At 37.3% G+C, this 19,442-nt stretch overlaps 1 protein-coding gene across 1 annotated transcript in view; it reads left to right on the top strand.

The window, feature by feature from the left end:
* The window catches only part of sdc2 (syndecan 2), a 40,192-nt gene extending 21,460 nt beyond the window's left edge, over nucleotides 1–18,732 (top strand). Inside the window, exons 2-5 of the mRNA XM_081376755.1 lie at nucleotides 13,316–13,427; nucleotides 13,533–13,693; nucleotides 14,472–14,592; nucleotides 17,136–18,732. Coding sequence (XP_081232881.1) covers nucleotides 13,316–13,427; nucleotides 13,533–13,693; nucleotides 14,472–14,592; nucleotides 17,136–17,299 — 558 coding nt within the window. The 3' untranslated portion in view covers nucleotides 17,300–18,732. The remainder of the gene's footprint in view (nucleotides 1–13,315; nucleotides 13,428–13,532; nucleotides 13,694–14,471; nucleotides 14,593–17,135) is intronic.
* Nucleotides 18,733–19,442: the final 710 nt, after the last annotated feature.

Genomic DNA, 19,442 nt, shown 5'->3' with positions numbered 1-19,442 from the left:
AATTCATCTTGAATCTTTCTGCCTTAGTTTTTACCAAACATTTACTCAAGCAGTTTACAGAAAAGATCACGTAATACAACGACAGTAAGTCTGGTGAAGTTAAGTTCAGTGAGCTGATCAAAACAAATCATTCCTGCTCTGCTCACGCTAATCGCATTATTAGTATCTGTTTCACCACATGATCTGTTCAAAAACCCTATTATGCGTTTCAGATTGTGATGTGGGGGTTTTATATTAAATAGTGTGTAAAAGTACATCTCAGTATGTCTCAGCCTTTTTATGATGTTTAATATACATCTCAATATATTTGAATTTGCTCTGAAATGCATTTTTAATTCATAGAAGTCATTGTTAATTCCCAGATTAAATGATCAAGTATACATCTCTATAAATGAACACAAGGAAGAATAATTTAATTGGTAACGCTTACTAACAATGAAAAGTATATCTAAAGCATTTATTAATCTTTTAATGTTATTCTCAACATTGACTAATACATGATTAAAATCTAAAGTTGGATCCGGTTACATTAGTTAATGAACTTGAACTGACAAAGTTATCAAAGATTAATAAGTACTGTAACAAATGTATTGCTCATGCTTAGTTAATTTTAGCTAACCTTAACTAATCGAACCTTATTGTAAAGTATTACCATTACATTGAATAATTTCTATAACTTAAATTTCATAAAACCAGCAATATTTTAGATTGAAAGATTCTACATATTCCTTAGCATTTTAAGTGATTGCATAAATGAACCATTGTTACGAAATGGTTATTATTATTGTTAAGCTGATAAACTGAACGGACACTTATAAAGAACAGATTTTGATAATTTATTTAAACTAGTGAAATGTTTTAAACTGTTCCAATACTAATTTTAGGTTTAAATAAGGGACACAATTAAAATTTTTCTTGTCTTAAAGTAAATTTAAGTAAAAATTTTATATCAGCAAAAATATTGTAAACATTTAATAAATATATATTTCACCTTGCCCTTATCATGCATGAAAGAAAAGCCTTCTTTCTATTATTTTTATAATATTGTATTAATTTTGTGTGTTAAACCTCCACACGTGATGTAAAGTAAGGCTTTAAGTTGTGTTGAATCTTTCCCCTGGAGGCAAACAGTGATTTAATCGTTTTTTTCCATCAGTCTCTGAGACTCGGTTTGTATTCATCCCTCATAGCGGGAAGAAATGCAGATTCCTGAGAGGTGTTTTATGAACTCAAATCCCTGCGAGGTTTACACACTTGTCCCATTTCTTCTTTAACTGGAGGGGACAGAACTGCTACACATCCATTACTTTATCTGCTTTAACTTTAACTGCAAATCTTTATTCAAAACGTGACCGGGAGCACATTTCCCAGCATATAGCATTTCACAGCTCACAAAAAAAAAAAAAAAAAAAAAACTAGGTCGAGGAATCACCGGTCAGAATAAGCCTGGAAGATGAGAGCAAACCACCATGATCATGATCTTTAAATCCTTTAAAATACAGTTTAAGAGTTAGGCTAAATATTGGGAGGGTCATGTGAATCTTTCAAACTGGACAAACTGGACTATGGTGATATCATGGATATTTGCTTGGACAAATATGACCTTGGAGTGTATATTGGCAATCTTGAAGTTGTATTGTGCTTTATTATAGATCAGATAATAATCTCGAGGCGGTACACCTCCGGGCAGATTGTCATTTGTTTTTGTTTGTCCTCGAAACCATGAAATTGTTATTCATTTTCTCAGGGGAAGTCATAGCCGAGGTATTACGAATCTGGAAGGGGGGATTTTTTATTTTATTTACAAAGCTAGGATAATTTGTTTAAGTTTCTGTTTGAGTAGAACAGAGTAAAAATATTTCTTATATTAATATTTATTTTATTCATTGTGTCAAGTTTACACAATGTTTTTGTATTTTCTTGACATATACCTTTAAACGTTTTAGGAAATATAAGGGTTTTATTCATGTATGTTGATGTTATATTTTGCTTAAAGGGATAGTTCACACTAAAGGGATGCGTTCCAAACCTGTATGAAAAATAAAGGTTCCTTATTGGTATCTGTGTTTCCATGAAGAACCTTTAATCTTTTCATTAGACAAAAGTTTCCATAGAATATTAAATGTTCTTCACACTAAGGAAAAAAATGGTTATTTTAAGAACTGTTCACTGAATGGTTCTTTAATGGCATCAGTTTTTTGGAACCTTTATTTGTAAGTGTGTATTGAAGAAATTTTTGATTTGTTTTAGTTCATAGAATGAAAGTCAGTGGGGTCCAAAACAACATTGGACCCCATTGGCTTTCATTGTACGAGCAAAAATATTCTAAATATTTTTCGTTATGTTCCCTAGAGAAAAGGAAGTCACACAGGTGAGGGTGAATAAACTGTCCCTTTAAGGGTTCACATCTGCATGTTTTTGTAATTTTAGTTATACTTTAATTAATTTAACATGCATTTCAGACTTTTCAATCCATTAGTCTTTTAGTCCAATCACAAGATGAGAATTTTCTTAGATGAACTTACATTTATGATAATTCTGATATGCGGTCTTTGCTTTAATGTGAAGCGGTGGCAGAATGCTGTCAGATATCGTCAGAGCATATTTGCCCCGTCACAGGATCGGGTGTTTACGGCCCCGGTCAGTTTCAGGGGCCGGCGTCTCTCCGGCCCTTTAAGAGTGCAAGGCTAGGTTACAGAAGATGGCCAACAAGCCTTATATATGCTTGCACATGAAAGCTTTAGCCGTGATCTGCCTAAAATTGCTGCTATTAATGTCTGTATTTGATGCATAACCTTAGTTTGACTTTTTTGATGTACTTTAAAGTAGAGATGCAGCAACGAATCGATAATGAAAATAATCGACAACGAATTTGATCATTGATTATTCATGTCTGTGTGTTACCGCAACTCGCCGTCATGTGCTTTGACAGACTTGTATGTTGTTTATTGCTTTCAGAGCATAACTTAGAATATAATATTATATTCATATGGAGTTTGATGGAGACGCGCTTCACACACTTTTACTGTGAACGGAGACGCACGTAACCTACACACATGTAAATTATCATATATATTAAACGTGCAGGGCATCTATTTATTTAATTGAATCACATCCTTTATGAATTAATAATAGCACTATGCTATATAGTATGGTTTTTAAAGTCCCCCTGTGGTGAAAATCTAGCTTTTACTGTTATTAAGATGTCTATGTGGTGTTTTTAATATGCTTTAAGACAAACCATGTGCAGATTCATAAGTCGACACCATTGCTGAGTATTTTCTCCTTTAGTTGTAATCAATAATTGTATCCCTTAAAACAAAAATTCTTCATGTCTTAAAATATCTTGAATGTAGTAACTCGACACTCTTGCCTCATTTAGTATGCGCGGTTCTATGAATATGCAAATGAGCCCCGCCTCCACCCACTCACTCAGCTCAAGAGATCCACTGGTTGACGATCACACGTTGATCTGATTGGTTACAAGGTAGTTTGTGACGTCAGAAACACCAGCGATTTCAAAGCGTGTTTTTGAGACTGTCTTTGGTTCACTGCAGTTTTAAGGAGGAAATACTCAGCAATGGTGTCGACTTATGAATTTACACATGGTTTGTCTTAATTAAAGCATATTAAAAACACCACATAGACATATAAACAACATGGGGGGGGGGGGATTATGATTCCACATTGTTTGGAGGACAACATTGGGCAAGTTGTGGAATAACATTCATTAACATTAACATTACTTTTTAATCGTCAGATAAATCGATGATCAAAATAATCGTTAGTTCCAGCACTACTTTAAAGTGCATTTTGTTCATTGAAACTCCCGATTTGACCCTCACGTTTTGCATAAGGTCTGTCAGAGTACTTTCTCTGTTGCTGCAGAAGTGTTTGCCCCTGCATCTACGGCACGGAGACCCTTCGTATCTTTACATGGGGCATTAGCCCAGGAATGTGGCGCCGGCCTGCGTATGTCAGACTGCAGTTTGTTTAGGAATCTGAGAGCGTATTAATCTGTGCTGGGCCAGTGCACTTGCTTCCCTGCCCAACATGCTTTCACGAGCACTTTTCCCGATGAGAGCGCGAGCTGTAGACCAACGCCAGCCAGAGTAGACCTGCTGAGATCCTCAGTTCCCATATTTATGTTCACTGTGATTTCTCAGTGATAAACGGTGCTTTTTCAGCGTTCTCAGCAGCAGCTGTCTCTGTTTTCTATTCAGTTTTTAGAAAATGCTTTATTTTTTGCATTCTGTGCTTTAAAATATGGCATGAAGGACTATAAACATTACCGTTTTCTATTCAGTTTTTAGAAAATGCTTTATATTTTGCATTCTGTGCTTTAAAATATGAAATGGACTATAAACGTCACCATTTTCTATTCAGTTTTTAGAAAATGCTTTATTTTTTGCATTCTGTCCTTTGAAATATGGCATGAAGGACCATAAACCTTACCGTTTTCTATTCAGTTTTTAGAAAATGCTTTATTTTTTGGATTCTGTGCTTTGAAATATGGCATGAAGGACTATAAACGTCACCGTTTTCTATTCAGTTTTTAGAAAATGCTTTATTTTTTGGACTCTGTCCTTTGAAATATGAATTGGACTACAAATGTTAACGTTTTCTATTCAGTTTTTAGAAAATGCTTTATTTCTTGGATTCTATGCTTTGAAATATGAATTGGACTATAAACGTCACCGTTTTCTATTCAGTTTTTAGAAAATGCTTTATTTTTTGCATTCTGTCCTTTGAAATATGGCATGAAGGACCATAAACCTTACCGTTTTCTATACAGTTTTTAGAAAATGCTTTATTTTTTGGATTCTGTGCTTTGAAATATGAATTGGACTACAAATGTTAATGTTTTCTATTCAGTTTTTAGAAAATGCTTTATTTTTTGCATTCTGTGCTTTGAAATATGGACTATAAACGTCACCGTAGAGTCGTTCTTTGTGTGAATGCATTCATGGCTTTCTTTTTGATTAATAGTCACCTCTGGAGCACAAATCTGCGGAGGCTTATGTGTTGGAGGTCTACGGCTGATTCTTCATGGTGTGCCGAGGAATCAGAGCTCAATGAGCACTTTCCTAAAACTCACAGACGTTTATGTAGCTCATATCCCTTGATCAGTCAAAGTCGGCTTCAAAGCATTTCTGAACCCTCCCCGCAGAGAAAGAGGAAAGGCCTTGTGTGTCTCGCAGGACCGATGAGGAGATTCTGGTTTGTAGATCAGACCGTGAATGATATCAGCGCTCAGGCGCTCCTCCTGGACCCGTTCCAGTCCCGCTCGGGTTTGGGCTTGACTTTGATTGGTGTCCACTTCCTGGAGAAGCTCGTTTTCCTGTTAATTAGTTCCTGATTATGAACCTTAGAAAAGGCCATAAAACCTCAGAGAGATCATACCCTATATTCTCCTTCCACAGTGCAGCGTTTCCTGAGTAAATCGATGCTTGAAAAGCCCCTTTGATGGTTTGATTAACCATGTTTTAGTTTAACCAGTCTCTCAGCTTCAGATATCCCTAATGTGTGTTTCTGCACTGTAAAAATTATTGTGTTCAACTTAAAGTAAGTTACCTGGTTGCCTTAAAATTTTCATTCAAAAGTTCATTCAAATAAAATATTTGAGTAAATACAATGAAGTAAATTGGTTTAATTAATAGAAACTCAAAATATTAGGTTACACTTTATTTTAACATTGTTACAGTGTAATTATATATTTAAGTACGGAGTAATATTAAGCAACTACATGTACTTACTATAGGGTTAGGATTTGGTTGAGGGTTAGTTTCATGTAATTATGCATAATTTACTGTTATTACTATGGTAAGTACATATATTACATGTAACAAGGACACTGTAAAATGAAGTGTTACCAAATATTATGTTACCTAACCACATTAATTATCTAATTTGATTTGACAAAAGATAAAAAGTTGTCATGAAAATATTTTTTTACTGTACGTTTACACGACAACGATATGCTTAAAACGGAGTAGTTTTTCCCTTGAGTTTTCCGCGTACAGACGACACCGATCCCCATTCACACGGATCCGCAAAAACGACTAAAAACGCTGCATTCTGCTGCCAGGCCAGTAGGTGGCGATGAAACACTATAGACTGAACACGTAATACGCATGTGCATGACGTCATCATTTTCAGAGATTTGCGTTTTTGTCGTTTACACAAAGACCGTTTTCAGAAGTTTGTGTTTCGCCCTAAACACCGTTGTCGTGTAAATAAACGGCCAAAACGCATAAAAAGTTTAACGTTTTTAGTACTTTAGAGGATACAAAAGCAGCCAGACTTTATGCATTCAGTTGTTTGGTGGTTCACTCTTGCACAAGTGACAGCAATAATCATGAAAACACAATCATTGTGTGACACTTTATTTGGTTTGAGTTGGAAAACATGTATACTGTGAACTGTACACTGAACACACAATGCTCTTGTCGTTAATAGAATAGAAACACACAAAAATATGTATCTTGTTTCCCCTGGCCTAAGTTTATTTTGCTTATACTTTGGCACATTTTATTTTCTTCTTGTTTAACGGATATTTTTCACTAAATTTCTAATGTTCAAAAGTGTGCGGTCAGTAAGAGTTTTGTTTTGTTGTTGTGGAAATAAATAAATACTTTTATCCAGCATCAACTTGATCAAAAGTGACAGTAAATCATCATATTAGAGTGATTTCTGAAGGATCATGTGACACTGAAGACTGGCGTAATGATGCTGAAAATTCAGCTTTGATCACAGGAATAAATTAGTTTATTTTTATTTTTATTATTTTTTTTTTTTATAATAAAGATATTGTTTGATAAGTGGGATCTCTGATTGTTATCCTTGAAAACCCAAAAAGTAGTGCTTGAATCGTCCTTAAGTCCTGGAATTAAATCCTTTTACAGTATGTGTACAAACCCTGCAGTTTACTATATATTCACATAGAAAACAGCTATTTTGAATTATAATAACATTTCACAATATTACTGTTTTTACTGCATTTTTGATCAAATGAATATAGGTTTGGTGAGCATAAAAGACTTCTTTCTAAAACATTAACCCCAAACTGTGAAAGTTTAAAGCAATATAATACCACAAGTTTTCTAACACAGAAAGTGTTATTCGGCTGATTTATCTTTCGAGTGTTCAAGCGGTGAAAACACACATCTCTAATCTCCATTACAGACTTTGCTTCTTTACTTTGCTCTCGGTCTTCAGGCCGTGAAATGAGAGCTGTTTCCACCAGTCGTGATTATCAATCCTCAAACCGCCTTATAAACGCAGTACAAGACTTCAGTGTCGATGGTGGAGTAGATCTTGTTTTTATATATAAGCGTACAGGCTTTATCACTCTTGAGGGACCACAGTCGTCCAAAATATTGTCTTTTAAAAGGACTCTATGATGTTTTTTCTCTCTTTAGTGTGTAATGTTGCTGTTTGAGGATGAAAAAGCTCCAGTTCTTCTCTATATCAGTGTCAGTGTTTCTGAACTCCTGAAACGCCTCCATTGTAGTCTTGAGTTTCTTCCGGGAACGAACACGTCACAATATTCCTCATTATAATAATTCATGCGCAGAATAAAGGGGCGGGGCCTGGTTGAGTTAGTTAGTAGTGTGTTAAACTGGCGGTTATGGTAAGGGGCGGGACATTTCCCAAACACACTCGAAGCGCTCGACCAACCGACCAATCAGAGCACAGTGTGCTTTTCAGAAGGAGGGGCTTCATAGAGACAGGAAGTAAACAGAGCGTTACTGACAGACTGGGAAGAGAGGAGCTGCAACAATGGAGAATAATGTGTTTTTTGAACATTTAACCGATAGCCGGGCCACATAAAGCTCTCTCTCCATTTCCCCTGCTTTAACAATCACATGGCTTAAAGCATGTCAGACAGTGGGAGCCTTTCGAGTCTCTCAGAGGTTGCCAGGCATGAGATGTGCAGTTTGACAGGCTTTTAGCAATGTAACCTGAGGGCAGCAGATTGTCCTTAGCATCAGTAATCTCTCGCTCCCTCAGTCGCTCTATTTATCGTCTCTGTCCTCTCGCTCGGCCCTCCCTGGTTTCTCTCTCTCTCTGTCTTACACACTCGCACTCACTATGGAAACTGTTCAACCTCCGGCTGGTTGCCTGTTCATTAGAGACTCACAGAAGTAAATGCTGTGACTTTTTTCATACGGGGTCCAGAATCTGCCGGCTGATTCATTACTGTGATGATTCTCTGACTGACGAGCTCTCGGCGCTCGTTACCCCGCCGTCACCGTCCTCGCTGATTAACTTATTTACTCTCAGTGCGTGACGCCTTTGGCCCGACGGGAGGAAGCCACTCACAACAAATGTGTGTCAGGTTTGGATGAGCAAATATATATTAGGGGCAAACGGCTAGTCGACTAATCAGTCTTAAGGATGTCCTGTGTGATTAGGCTGGCCTTGTGACCCAAATCAATTCTATTTTATGATTGAATTGAATATATATTTGTATACATACAAATAAATAAATAATCAAATGTATAAATATTTAAATGCATTTAAAATATATACTTATATTTTATATAATATATTAATGATATATATAAAATACAATCATTTAATAAATTTAACAATAGCATTTATTTTATACATATTGTATATAGAATATATTATAAATAAAGCATTATATATATAAATATATAGTTTTATTACAATGTATAATTATTTATTAATGTTTTAATAAAATATATAATTATTTAAATACACATTAAATGAAATATTTATATGAATTCATGTATAATCATTTTTTAATAATTCATGCATATTAATACATAATTTATATATATATATATATATATATTAATGCTTACAATTGATCAAGAAAAAATCTAATTAATTGCACTTGTTTATCTAATTAATCACGCTTGATTACATCTAACATGAAAATGTGTAATATATTTTAATTGTAATTTTCGCATTAAATCCCCAAAAACATGTAGGAAGTAGGAACAGCATAAAGCATTTCATTTTTTAATTGCATCTTTTCACTAAGCACTATGAGTGAATGCAAGTATCACCAATATACATTTAAATATATGTATTATATGTATTATATAAATAATAATATACATGTAAATCCCAAAGTGTAATTACTAAAAGCATGAACAATGGTAATAATGATTCTTGACTTTGTTGCACGTTTTTATTTTCCATGCTGATCGCAGAATAGAAATGCACAAAAGCATCTCATCGATCCAGTGCAATTTATTTTTATTTTTTTTAAGCTTTAGACACTGATAGTTTGAGAGCACTTGAGTTAAATGCTTTCCGTCAAAAGGTTTTGAAAACATCTTAAGAGCTGTTTATTATCTGTAGTCAGACATAAAGACACGTTAGACACCTCACTGCAAAACTTTGAATAGAATCCCATTGACAGAAAGAATTGACTGAAGATATCGAGCACCGCTGATGGGCCGTGTGTGTGTGTGTGTGTGTGGCCCAGATAATTGTGTCCTTTGTACTTTACATTTCAATCAGTGGAGAAAGAGTTTGACCAGATCAACAGCAGTGTTGCGTGGGCCGGCCGAGTCGATTGTCCACCGAGAGAATAGCAGTGCCGGGTTAGAGAGGTCAAGATAAAGTTGCTTTGAACAAATTCCTGCTTTGATCAGCTTGAATGCTCTTCTGTGGGAAGTCACCGCTGCTTTTGAATTAGCAAGTTATTGTTCTGTTTTATCATTGTGTCCTTTCAGCGTCTTCTCGGCATCTCTACCTCTTTGTGAAAGAGGCTCTTTTTAAAGAAGATACTGCATCTCACAAACATGCATTTAGGATATATATAGGACATATCATGAAAATCTGTCTTTTTCCGTGTGTCAGTGCTATAATCGAGTGCTTCTACTAACCCAGAAAACGTGTAAAGTGAAACCCAGTAACTGTGTTCTGGTGAGCCTTTCTCTGCAAGAGATTCCGCTTTCAGATTTCGCTCCCGTTCTGACGTATGAAGAGGATCTTATTATAATATTACCGGCCCTTAATCTGCACGTTTACACATTTGCGCCAACATTTGGTTTTGCGAGTGACAACAGAGACCAGTTCTAACGCAATGATGAAGATCCAGCAGAGCCTGAAGCTGTCCTGTGGTTGAGCACAGACGAGCACTGAACACTATTGACCAGAACATGTCACCGCTGTCTTATAAAGACCTCAGGAACTGTGGACACTTGTGGAGAAGTGAAACATGATGATGAGATGATCAGTGTAACTCCACAACAACTACAGAAATGTCTCCACTAACATTCAGAAGCTCTTCCTGAGTCTCTCCGTAAGGCTGCACTCGCTACTGGTTATTCTGGGATTCTGGATGAGTGAGATTGTCCTGTTTTGTTACTGCCGGAGTATCCGAAGCTCGTGTAAAGGCTCCGCCCTCTTCTGAACGGAGGCGGAGCTAAAGCTCATTTGCATTTAAAGGGACACACTCAAAAACTACACATTTTTGCTCACACCCAAAAAGGGGCAAATTTGACAAGCTATAATAAATGATCTGTGGGTTTTTTGAGCTGAAATTTCACAGACACATTCCTGGGACACCATAGATTTATATTACATCTTGTGAAAAGGGGCATAATATGTCACCTTTAAAACAAAGACTCAGGTATGTGCCGCAGACTCTCTGTGCTTCATTCCCGGCCCTCGAGTGGGATTTATGTTGACCACATTATGGGCCTTTTCTAGGCCGGGTCTGTATGGATAGACCGTCACGAACGAGGTCGGACTGATGCTGGTTTCCATGAGGCCTGTAAAGTTTAAACCACTCCACAAAGACCAAACTACTCAAAGAACATGATTAGCACGACCACAAACACCTCCACTGATAGTTAACACAGTCACATGGTTTGATGGTGTTTCACAATCTGTGTTGCACTGGAACAGTGTGATTAACACTGGACTGGGATATTTAAATATTGTTATACTATCAAATCTGTGCTAAATTCTATTTATTTTATTTTATTTTTTTATTGTTTTTTATTAAAACAAATATTGAATTTTGTATTAGTTTATTTATTTATTTTATATTGTAATTTATTAAATCAAATATAGATCTTTTTATTATTTTAATTGTATTTTATTGATTTTTTGTATTATAAATAATAATAATAAATAATAAATATTCACAGTGTTAATATTTTTTCATTTCAAATATACATCTGCCTTTTTATTATAGAAAGTAGGTCCCTCACAAGAAGAGGATCATAAGATGTGTGCTTTAGTGGCATCAATAAGTCAGTGATCTGAGACTCTTCACTGGGACAGTCCGTCTCCAGACTCTTTAAGTGCATAAAGTGTGTATGTCTGAATATCTGCACGATTATAACGTTCTTCTCCATTATTTGCTCATTTGATGAATAACTGCTGCCATGATTGCTAGAATATGCACACAAACGCCTCTCTTAATAAAACCCTGTTTAATAGCGCAGCGTTAATTGCATCGAGCAAACGAGTGAGTGAGTTCAGCGAATATGGATCAATGCATAATGAGCCAAAAGTCAGTGTGTTTGCACTGGAAAGAATGGCGTTGACATAACTCAAGCAAGACGCACTGCCATTTTAGCACATTCACGTGAAGAGTTAGTTGTGTTTTTGCGCCAAAGTAATGCAAATATTTAGTGAATGCTTGACTTTCAGAGATGGTGCGATTGGGCTCTTGAGGATTAACCCGTTGTTAGAAAGTTCCTCCTGTGCTTTAAAATGTCATAAAGTGGCTCTACAGAAACGGCTGAGCTTGCAGTTCGTCCTGAACTCTCAGTTATGGAGTTTGCTTGTGTGTGTGTGCTTTGATGAGAAGGTTAGGCTGTGGAATACGTGTTAGGGCAGAAAACATTGACTTTCAGATCCTAGCAGAAAGATAACACTCATTTATCGTGTGGCAGGATCAGGATGCGCAGTTTAGTAGTTTTCAAACACATTACGAAAAAAAAAATCTATTTCATAGCCTCTGAGTCGAGGGGTTTGAGCAATAAGAGACCGACATTGAAAGCCGAAAAACAGTTTAGGCTACGTCCGAATACATTTGAATACGGTGTTTTCGTTTAAAAACGCTCTCCGTCCACACTCCGAAAACGCTAAATTCACCTTTACTGCGCATGCACAAAAGCTCACTGAGATGATACAGACGGAAAAATAAATAATAAAGTTGAGTTATTATAAACTTTTATAAATAATAAAGTTGAGGGCGGAACATTTCCCAAACACGCTCGAAGCGCTCGACCAATCACAACACACTGCTCTAGCCAACCAATCAGAGCACATTGTGCTTTTCAGAAGGAGGGGCTTCATAGAGACAGGAACTAAACATTAGTTTACTGACAGGATCATTTTATTTAGCAAAATCTCTCCGCATTCACTGATGTGTTCGGGTCGCACTCACTCGACTATTATATGTTTGGTCTAAAACTGCTCTCGTGTTTTGCAAATGCGAGTGAATTTTCGGTCATCTTTGCAGGACTGTAATATGAAGAGTGTGTGAAGTAACATATTTCAGCAACCGTGTGAAAGTGAATAGCACTATACCGGTATAAACATGAACATCTATTGGTACAATATGCATCACATGACAAAACTTACGTTGTCGTTTTTAAAGGATTAGTTCACTTTAAAAAAAAAAAATTCGGATAATTTACTCAGCCCGAAGTCATCCAAGATATCCATGTCTTTCTTTCTTCAGTCGAAAAGAAATTAGGGTTTTTGAGGAAAACATTCCAGGATTTTTCTACACAGAATGGACTTCAATGGCAACCAACTATTCCAATGTTCACAGAAGGTTCAGATGTCCGTCTCAATGCAGCTTCAATGTCTCCACACGATCCCAGTCGAGAAATAAGAGGTCTTATCCAGCAAAACCATCGGCCATTTTCTAATATATATATAAATATATATACTTTTAAACAACAAATGCCCGTCTTGTACCATCTCTGAGATGTGCCACGCATTGCGTCATCACGTTGGAAAAATCCTGGAATGTTTTCCTCAAAAATCTTAATTTATTTTCAACTGAAGAAAGAAAGACATGGATATCTTGGATGACATCGGTTTGAGTAAATTATCAGCAAAAAAATTTTTGAAAGTGAACGAATCCTATAAATGCCTCACTACAGTGCCAAAAACAGTGTTTTTGTAACTGTCAAATGTATCCACTTTGGAGAGCGTTTTCAAAAATCATTGTTTTTATTAATAGAAACGCCGTCTCAGTGTGACGGAAGACCAAAACGGAGAGAAAATATGCGTTTTCAAACGAAACCGTATTAGTGTGACAAGGCCTTAATCCCCATTGTTATTTGCTTTATCTCTGCAGATATCAGTGTCTGCGGACAAATCTCCGTCCTCGACCGATGACTTATACCTGGAGGACGGGTCGGGAGGTTATCCTGAAGATGACGACGACTTCAGCTCCGGATCGGGATCGGGTAAGGAGAGCCTCAGTGATTTCCGGTGCACAATCTGATCCCTTCGTGTTGGATGTGTGTGAAAGCATGTGTGTGTGTGTGTGTGTGTGTGTGTGTGTGTTTCAGGAGCTGGTGAGGATATTGTGGAAGTGGCCACTGTAAACACACTGTTCATCGTGCCTAAAGCAGAGCCCACACAGGACTCCACCAAAGACTTCACGCCGAAAGTGGAGACATCGACGTCACGCGATGCTCCCAAAGACACGAAGAAACGAATCAGGATAGATGTGAGTGCCGGATATAAAAACTTGAAATCTCTCTTTAGTGTGTAATATTGCTTTTTGAGCATGAAAAAGCTCCAGCTCTTCTCTATATCAGTGTCAGTGTTTCTGAACTCCTGAAACGTCTCCATTGTAGTCTTGAGTTTCTTCCGGGAACGAACACGTCACAATATTTCTCATTATAATAATTCATGCGCAGAATAAAGGGGCGGGGCCTGGTTGAGTTAATTAGTAGTGTGTTAAACTGGTGGTTATGGTAAGGGGCGGAACATTTCCCAAACACACACGAAGCGCTCGACCAATCACAGCACACTGCTCCAGCTGACCAATCAGAGCACACTGTGCTTTTCAGAAGGAGGGGCTTCATAGAGACAGGAAGTAAACAGAGCGTTACTGACAGACTGGGAAGAGAGGAGCCACAACAATGGAGAATATGAGGAGAATAATCAACATTCAAGCAGGAAAACCTGTTCTAGTAGAGCCTGAAAACTACATCAAGACTCAGTAAAATTGACTAAAAATAATGAATATAGGCATGATGTGGGGGGGGGGGGGATGTGTAAAAAAAAAAAGGCTTTAGTGCAGTGGTTGATTGACAGGGTATTAGAGGATCCTCTGTGATGTGAAATGTATCTGATCACCCGAAACCATCTTCAGAACAGGCGTAAATGGGGTCTCCTGGTCACAGTCGATCTCGGAGTGTAGAGGAGATAAATGTGCAGTCATGCCGAGTCCAGCGCTGTCAGAAACTGAGTGTAACACGTCCTCTTCTCCTCTTCTTCAGTCTCCAGAAACGACCACTGAAGACTCGCGTCGAAACCCCGTCACGAGCACCACAAGCCTCCCTCGATCCCCGCTCGAGGTGCAGTCCGAAAATCTCTTCCAGAGGACAGAGGTTTTGGCAGGTTTGTGAATTATTTTTGATAAATACTCCTGTTACATAGTTACAACAGCACTGCAAGACACTTGAGTATTTTTAAGAATGCAACAAAATTAAATAAAATGCATATATATATATATATTTATTTTTATTATTATTATTTTTTTTTTAATATTTATATTTATATAAATAGATCTATTATTCATTGTTCACTGTTACACACACACACTGTTCAAACGTTTGGGATCAAAACAAATTAATGTTTTTGAAAGAGTCTCTTCTGCTCACCAAGGCTGCATTTAATTGATCAAAAATACGGTAAAAATAGGGAAATATTATTACAATTTAAAATAACTGTTGTTCTATGTGAATATATAGTAAAGTGTAATTTATATCCTTAGATCAAAGCTGAATGTTCAGCATCATTACTCCAGTCTTCAGTGTCACATGATCCTTCAGAAATCACTCTAATATGAGGATTTGATGCTCAACATTAATGTTTATTATCAGTGTTGAAAACATTCATATTTTTTGTGGAAATTCTGTCAGAATTCTCTGTTTCAAAAGAACTGAATTTATTTGAAATATATATTTTTTGTAACATTATAAATATATTTACTGTCACTTTTGATTCATTTAATGCGTCCTTGCTGAATAAAAAATCTCACTGACTCGTATTGAGGTCAGTTTGAACAGTAATCAACATTTTTATAATCATTTTGCAACTATACTTGATGATATCATTTAGGGATTCTTGCTTAGAAGTCATGATTTCCTAAACCGGCGTTTCATCTCTCTCTGGGAGTTTCAAGAGTTCACTGCGCGTTTGAGTCTCAGTAGAGATGCATTCAGAGCATGTTTCCATTAAACAGATCAATTTCTTGATGTGCAAAGGCCAAATTCTTAATTTAAGCACACTCATCTTTAATATCCTGTGAATCACAATGAGAAGAAGAAATCATATCTTCCTGCTTTGGGTCGACACATTTCCTCATGTCAATCTCTGGAGCCTCCAGCGGCGTCGAGGGGTTCCTGATTTAATTATGGACATAATCTGCCTCTGCTTTGTGTGAGACATGGAGTCACGTAGTCCGACAGGGATGATATTTCACATGTCCGGAGACTCCGTGTCCTAACCAGACGCGATGCGATAAGATTCAAGCAGTGTGTGTGTCCACAGCAGAAGTGAAATATCCATACAGAAATAGATAGATCAGCCTTTTCTAATTATGCTCCTTATGCATGGAATGAGCTTCAAGGTATATATTACACATTAATATGTGCCATCTCTCGCTTTGTTAAAGTCCGTTTTTATAGAACGGTGTAAATGTTTTAATAGTTGATTAGGATTTGTATTGTCTTTTAGATATGGGTATTTTGCGTTTGTTTATTATGTTGTGTTATGTACTACTTTGTAATTTTTGTCTTGTGCTGCCTATCTTGACCGGGACTCCCTGGTGGAAGAGATATTGTATCTCAACAGGACCTTCCTGGTTAAATAAATCAAAAAATCAAATAAAAAAAAACAATAAAAACCCACAGCCAATCAGAACAGCGTGTGGGCGGAGTCTCGCGCTAATATTGACGGCACTCGTACATAAGTACATAATCAAATTCACAAATATTACAGCATTTAAACATTATTAAAAATACATAGGCTGAGTTACTAAAACAATCTCTGTCAAAGAATACACTTGTTTGTTCACAGTTTGAACGTTCGTGTTTCCATTTGTTTAATTTCAAGATCTGAGGTGAATTATCCATTGTTGCTTTTACAGCCTCAAAGCTGGAGCACTAAATGATATTCAGAGTCACATGACACGCTTTTAACATTAAATAAAGCACTAAACAGTCCCTGAGATCATCAGCACCACACTTTGTGTTTGTTGTTCCAGCGCGACGTCGCAGAAAAATAGAAACCGTTTCAACATGCGCCAATATCTTCTAAATGTCATAATATTCATTACTTCAATGAGCTCATTAAATTACTACATTGTTTAAATTAATTTATTTTTAGCTAACTGGGATTTTGTATATGTACATTTCTGAAATACATAACTTAGACAGTTACCTCTGATAACAGATCTCTAAATTGTAATGTGGACTCATGCTCTTTCTGTAAAGCTGCCTTGAAATGACTTGTATTGTGAAAAGAGATATACAAATAAACGTGAATTGAATTGAATTTCTAAAATAGAATCGTCACGTCTGGTTAGGACAAAAACTCTGATTAACATGGAAAAGATGCTTTTTATCGCATGACACAGTGTAGTTAGGACAACTTTCCAATCAACCAATCAGATTTGAGGGACAAGTTTACAGTTTATGTCAAGTTTAGGCTTAGACCCAGGGCGAGGTGCTTCAACATCAGTGTTATTCACCTCTCATTTCCCTCTGATTTTAGGGAAAGTTATGGGTATGTGGGTTTAGGGGTAGGGATAGGGTAAGGACTAAAGTTTGGGATAGGAATGTTATTCCAGGATCAACAAAATCACGGTGACCGTTAGGACACGGTCTGAGAAACCAAATGCTGAACTGAAATAAAGCGAGTCCCTAATTGTGTTGCAGCTGTGATTGCCGGAGGAGTGATCGGGTTCCTCTTCGCCATCTTCCTCATCCTCCTGTTGGTCTATCGCATGAGAAAGAAGGACGAAGGCAGTTACGACCTCGGGGAGAGAAAACCTTCCGGAGCCGCCTATCAGAAAGCCCCGACCAAGGAGTTTTACGCATAAACTCGCTTCACCGACACCAGTGATGGTCTGAGATCAGTGACTACGACAAACTCCTTCTGCATTCAAAAAATCACGATCGAGGAAAAAAATAAGTAACGTAAAGGAAAGCTTTTTGCATAGAGTATTGTAATTAAGACCTTTTCTTTCCTCTCTTTTTTTTTTTTAATGAATTTTTGGCAAATCTCTCTGTATTTAAACATTATGTTCTGTGTATTTTGAAAAGGCTGAAAAGAAACCCATTCTGTAAAGGCGAGGACATCCGCATCCGTCTTCTGTCTTAGTCGCTGGCTACTTTTTAAACTCTAGCAGTATGTCTTTGTAAAAGAAACATTTTAAAGTGGAATGACTGAATATACTTGTTCTGTATCAATCCTGATTTCATTTCTCATCCAGCATGTCTGATGTTGATCATAAGGTTTTCATTAATTTATCATTTTCTCAGATGTTGAACAATGCCTTTCTGTCGTCTGTCTGATAACTCTTAAATGTTTCCCTGCCGCTCATTTGATTATTTCACAGGGTCAGCGTTTATTAGACCTGAAAATACGTCGAGAAACCCGTTTGATCGCCGCTTGAGTGTTTGTAGGTTCTGAGGAACGACCCTCTCGTCCATCGATTCTCATCATGGCGACTCTAAATCCCTCAGATGTTGAGAAGCGTCTGGTTTATTGAACTGATGATCCCGGAGTCGGACTGACACGACCGGTCCTCCTTTGATCAGAGCCGTTGTGATGTTTCGCCCACGTTTATTCTCACGTCACACTGCAGAGATCGCTTGTAGTAGTTGGTGGAGAGAGTAGATCTGATTTGTGCTGTTACAGGAGCCGCTTTACAAACTGGAAACTCCATTGAAATCAAGAGTTTCCAGTGAACTAGTAGTTTAAATGCTCGCCGAAAAGGCCAGTGACGGATCAGTACGATTGAATCGCGCTCTTTAGATGCGGTTAAAGCGTGAATCCCTGTGTATTTTCCCTTCCCTCTTGATCCACGTTCCCAACTGTGACCAACACCCCCGTACGGATCGGAGCAACGAAGCAAAGGTACTGAGAAACATCTGCAAACCCAAAGACTCGTCTGATTTCCACATTGCTGTGTATTCCTTTGGCCACATTTGAGGTTTTTCTTTTGTTTTAATTGTTAGCTGTTAGTTTTGTTTTTTTGAGTATACATCTGACCTTTGCATCCAATTACTTATTCATGTATGGGAAAAAAATCTATATAGAATTATATATAAATGTATATTCACAAATGTTTTAAACCTTGCCTTAAAAGTGCCTACCATCTGGAAGCGTTGGCCGCGATACGGTGTGGTCGTTGTGGTTGTCGTGTGATTAGCACAGCAGAATGAAACGGTGACTTTTTTTTAGCTGTACAAAGCAGACAGTATTGTACCTGTAAGTTAAAACAACACTACTGAATAAACATTGTGGCCTAAACTCGCTGTCTGTCGTTTTTATCTGTCTGTACATTCATTCATCATCCATCCGTTAGTCTGTCTGTCTATCCCTCTATCTATCATTCTATGTCGTTCTTCCTGATGTTCTGTTTTTTATTCGTTGTCTGTCATTTAATCTGTCTGTTATTCGTTCTGTCTGTTCGCTCGATCTGTCATTTAATCTGTTTGTCGTTCGTTCGGTTGGTCATTCGTTCTGTCGTTCTGTCTGTCGTTCGTTCTGTCTTTTGTTCAGAACGTCTGTCGTTCGATCTGTCATTTAATCTGTCTGTCGTTCGTTCGGTTGGTCATTCGTTCTGTGTCGTTCAATCTGTCTGTTATTCGTTCTGTCTGTTCGCTCGATCTGTCATTTTATCTGTCTGTCGTTCGTTTGGTTGGTCATTCGTTCTGTCTGTCGTTCGTTCTGTCTTTTGTTCTGTCGTTCGTTCTGTCTTTCTGTCTGTCGTTCATCTGTCTGTTTTTCAATCAGTCTGTCGTTCTGTCGTTCGTTCGTTCTGTCTGTTTTTCGATCTGTCTCTTGTTTGTTCTGTCGTTCTGTTTGTCGTTTGATCTGTATCTTGTTTGTTCTGTCGTTCTGTTTGTCGTTAGATTTGTCGTTCTGTCTGTCGTTCGATTTGTCTGTCGTTCGATCTGTCTTTTGTTCTGCCATTCATTCTGTTGTTCTGTCTGTCGTTATGTCTGTCGTTCGAT

The sequence above is a fragment of the Scardinius erythrophthalmus genome (genome assembly GCF_964197995.2).
Source record: "Scardinius erythrophthalmus genome assembly, chromosome: 10".
Classification (NCBI taxonomy): domain Eukaryota; kingdom Metazoa; phylum Chordata; class Actinopteri; order Cypriniformes; family Leuciscidae; genus Scardinius; species Scardinius erythrophthalmus.
The sequence above is the reverse complement of the archived record's forward strand: the minus strand, read 5'-3'. Positions and strand labels throughout refer to the sequence as shown.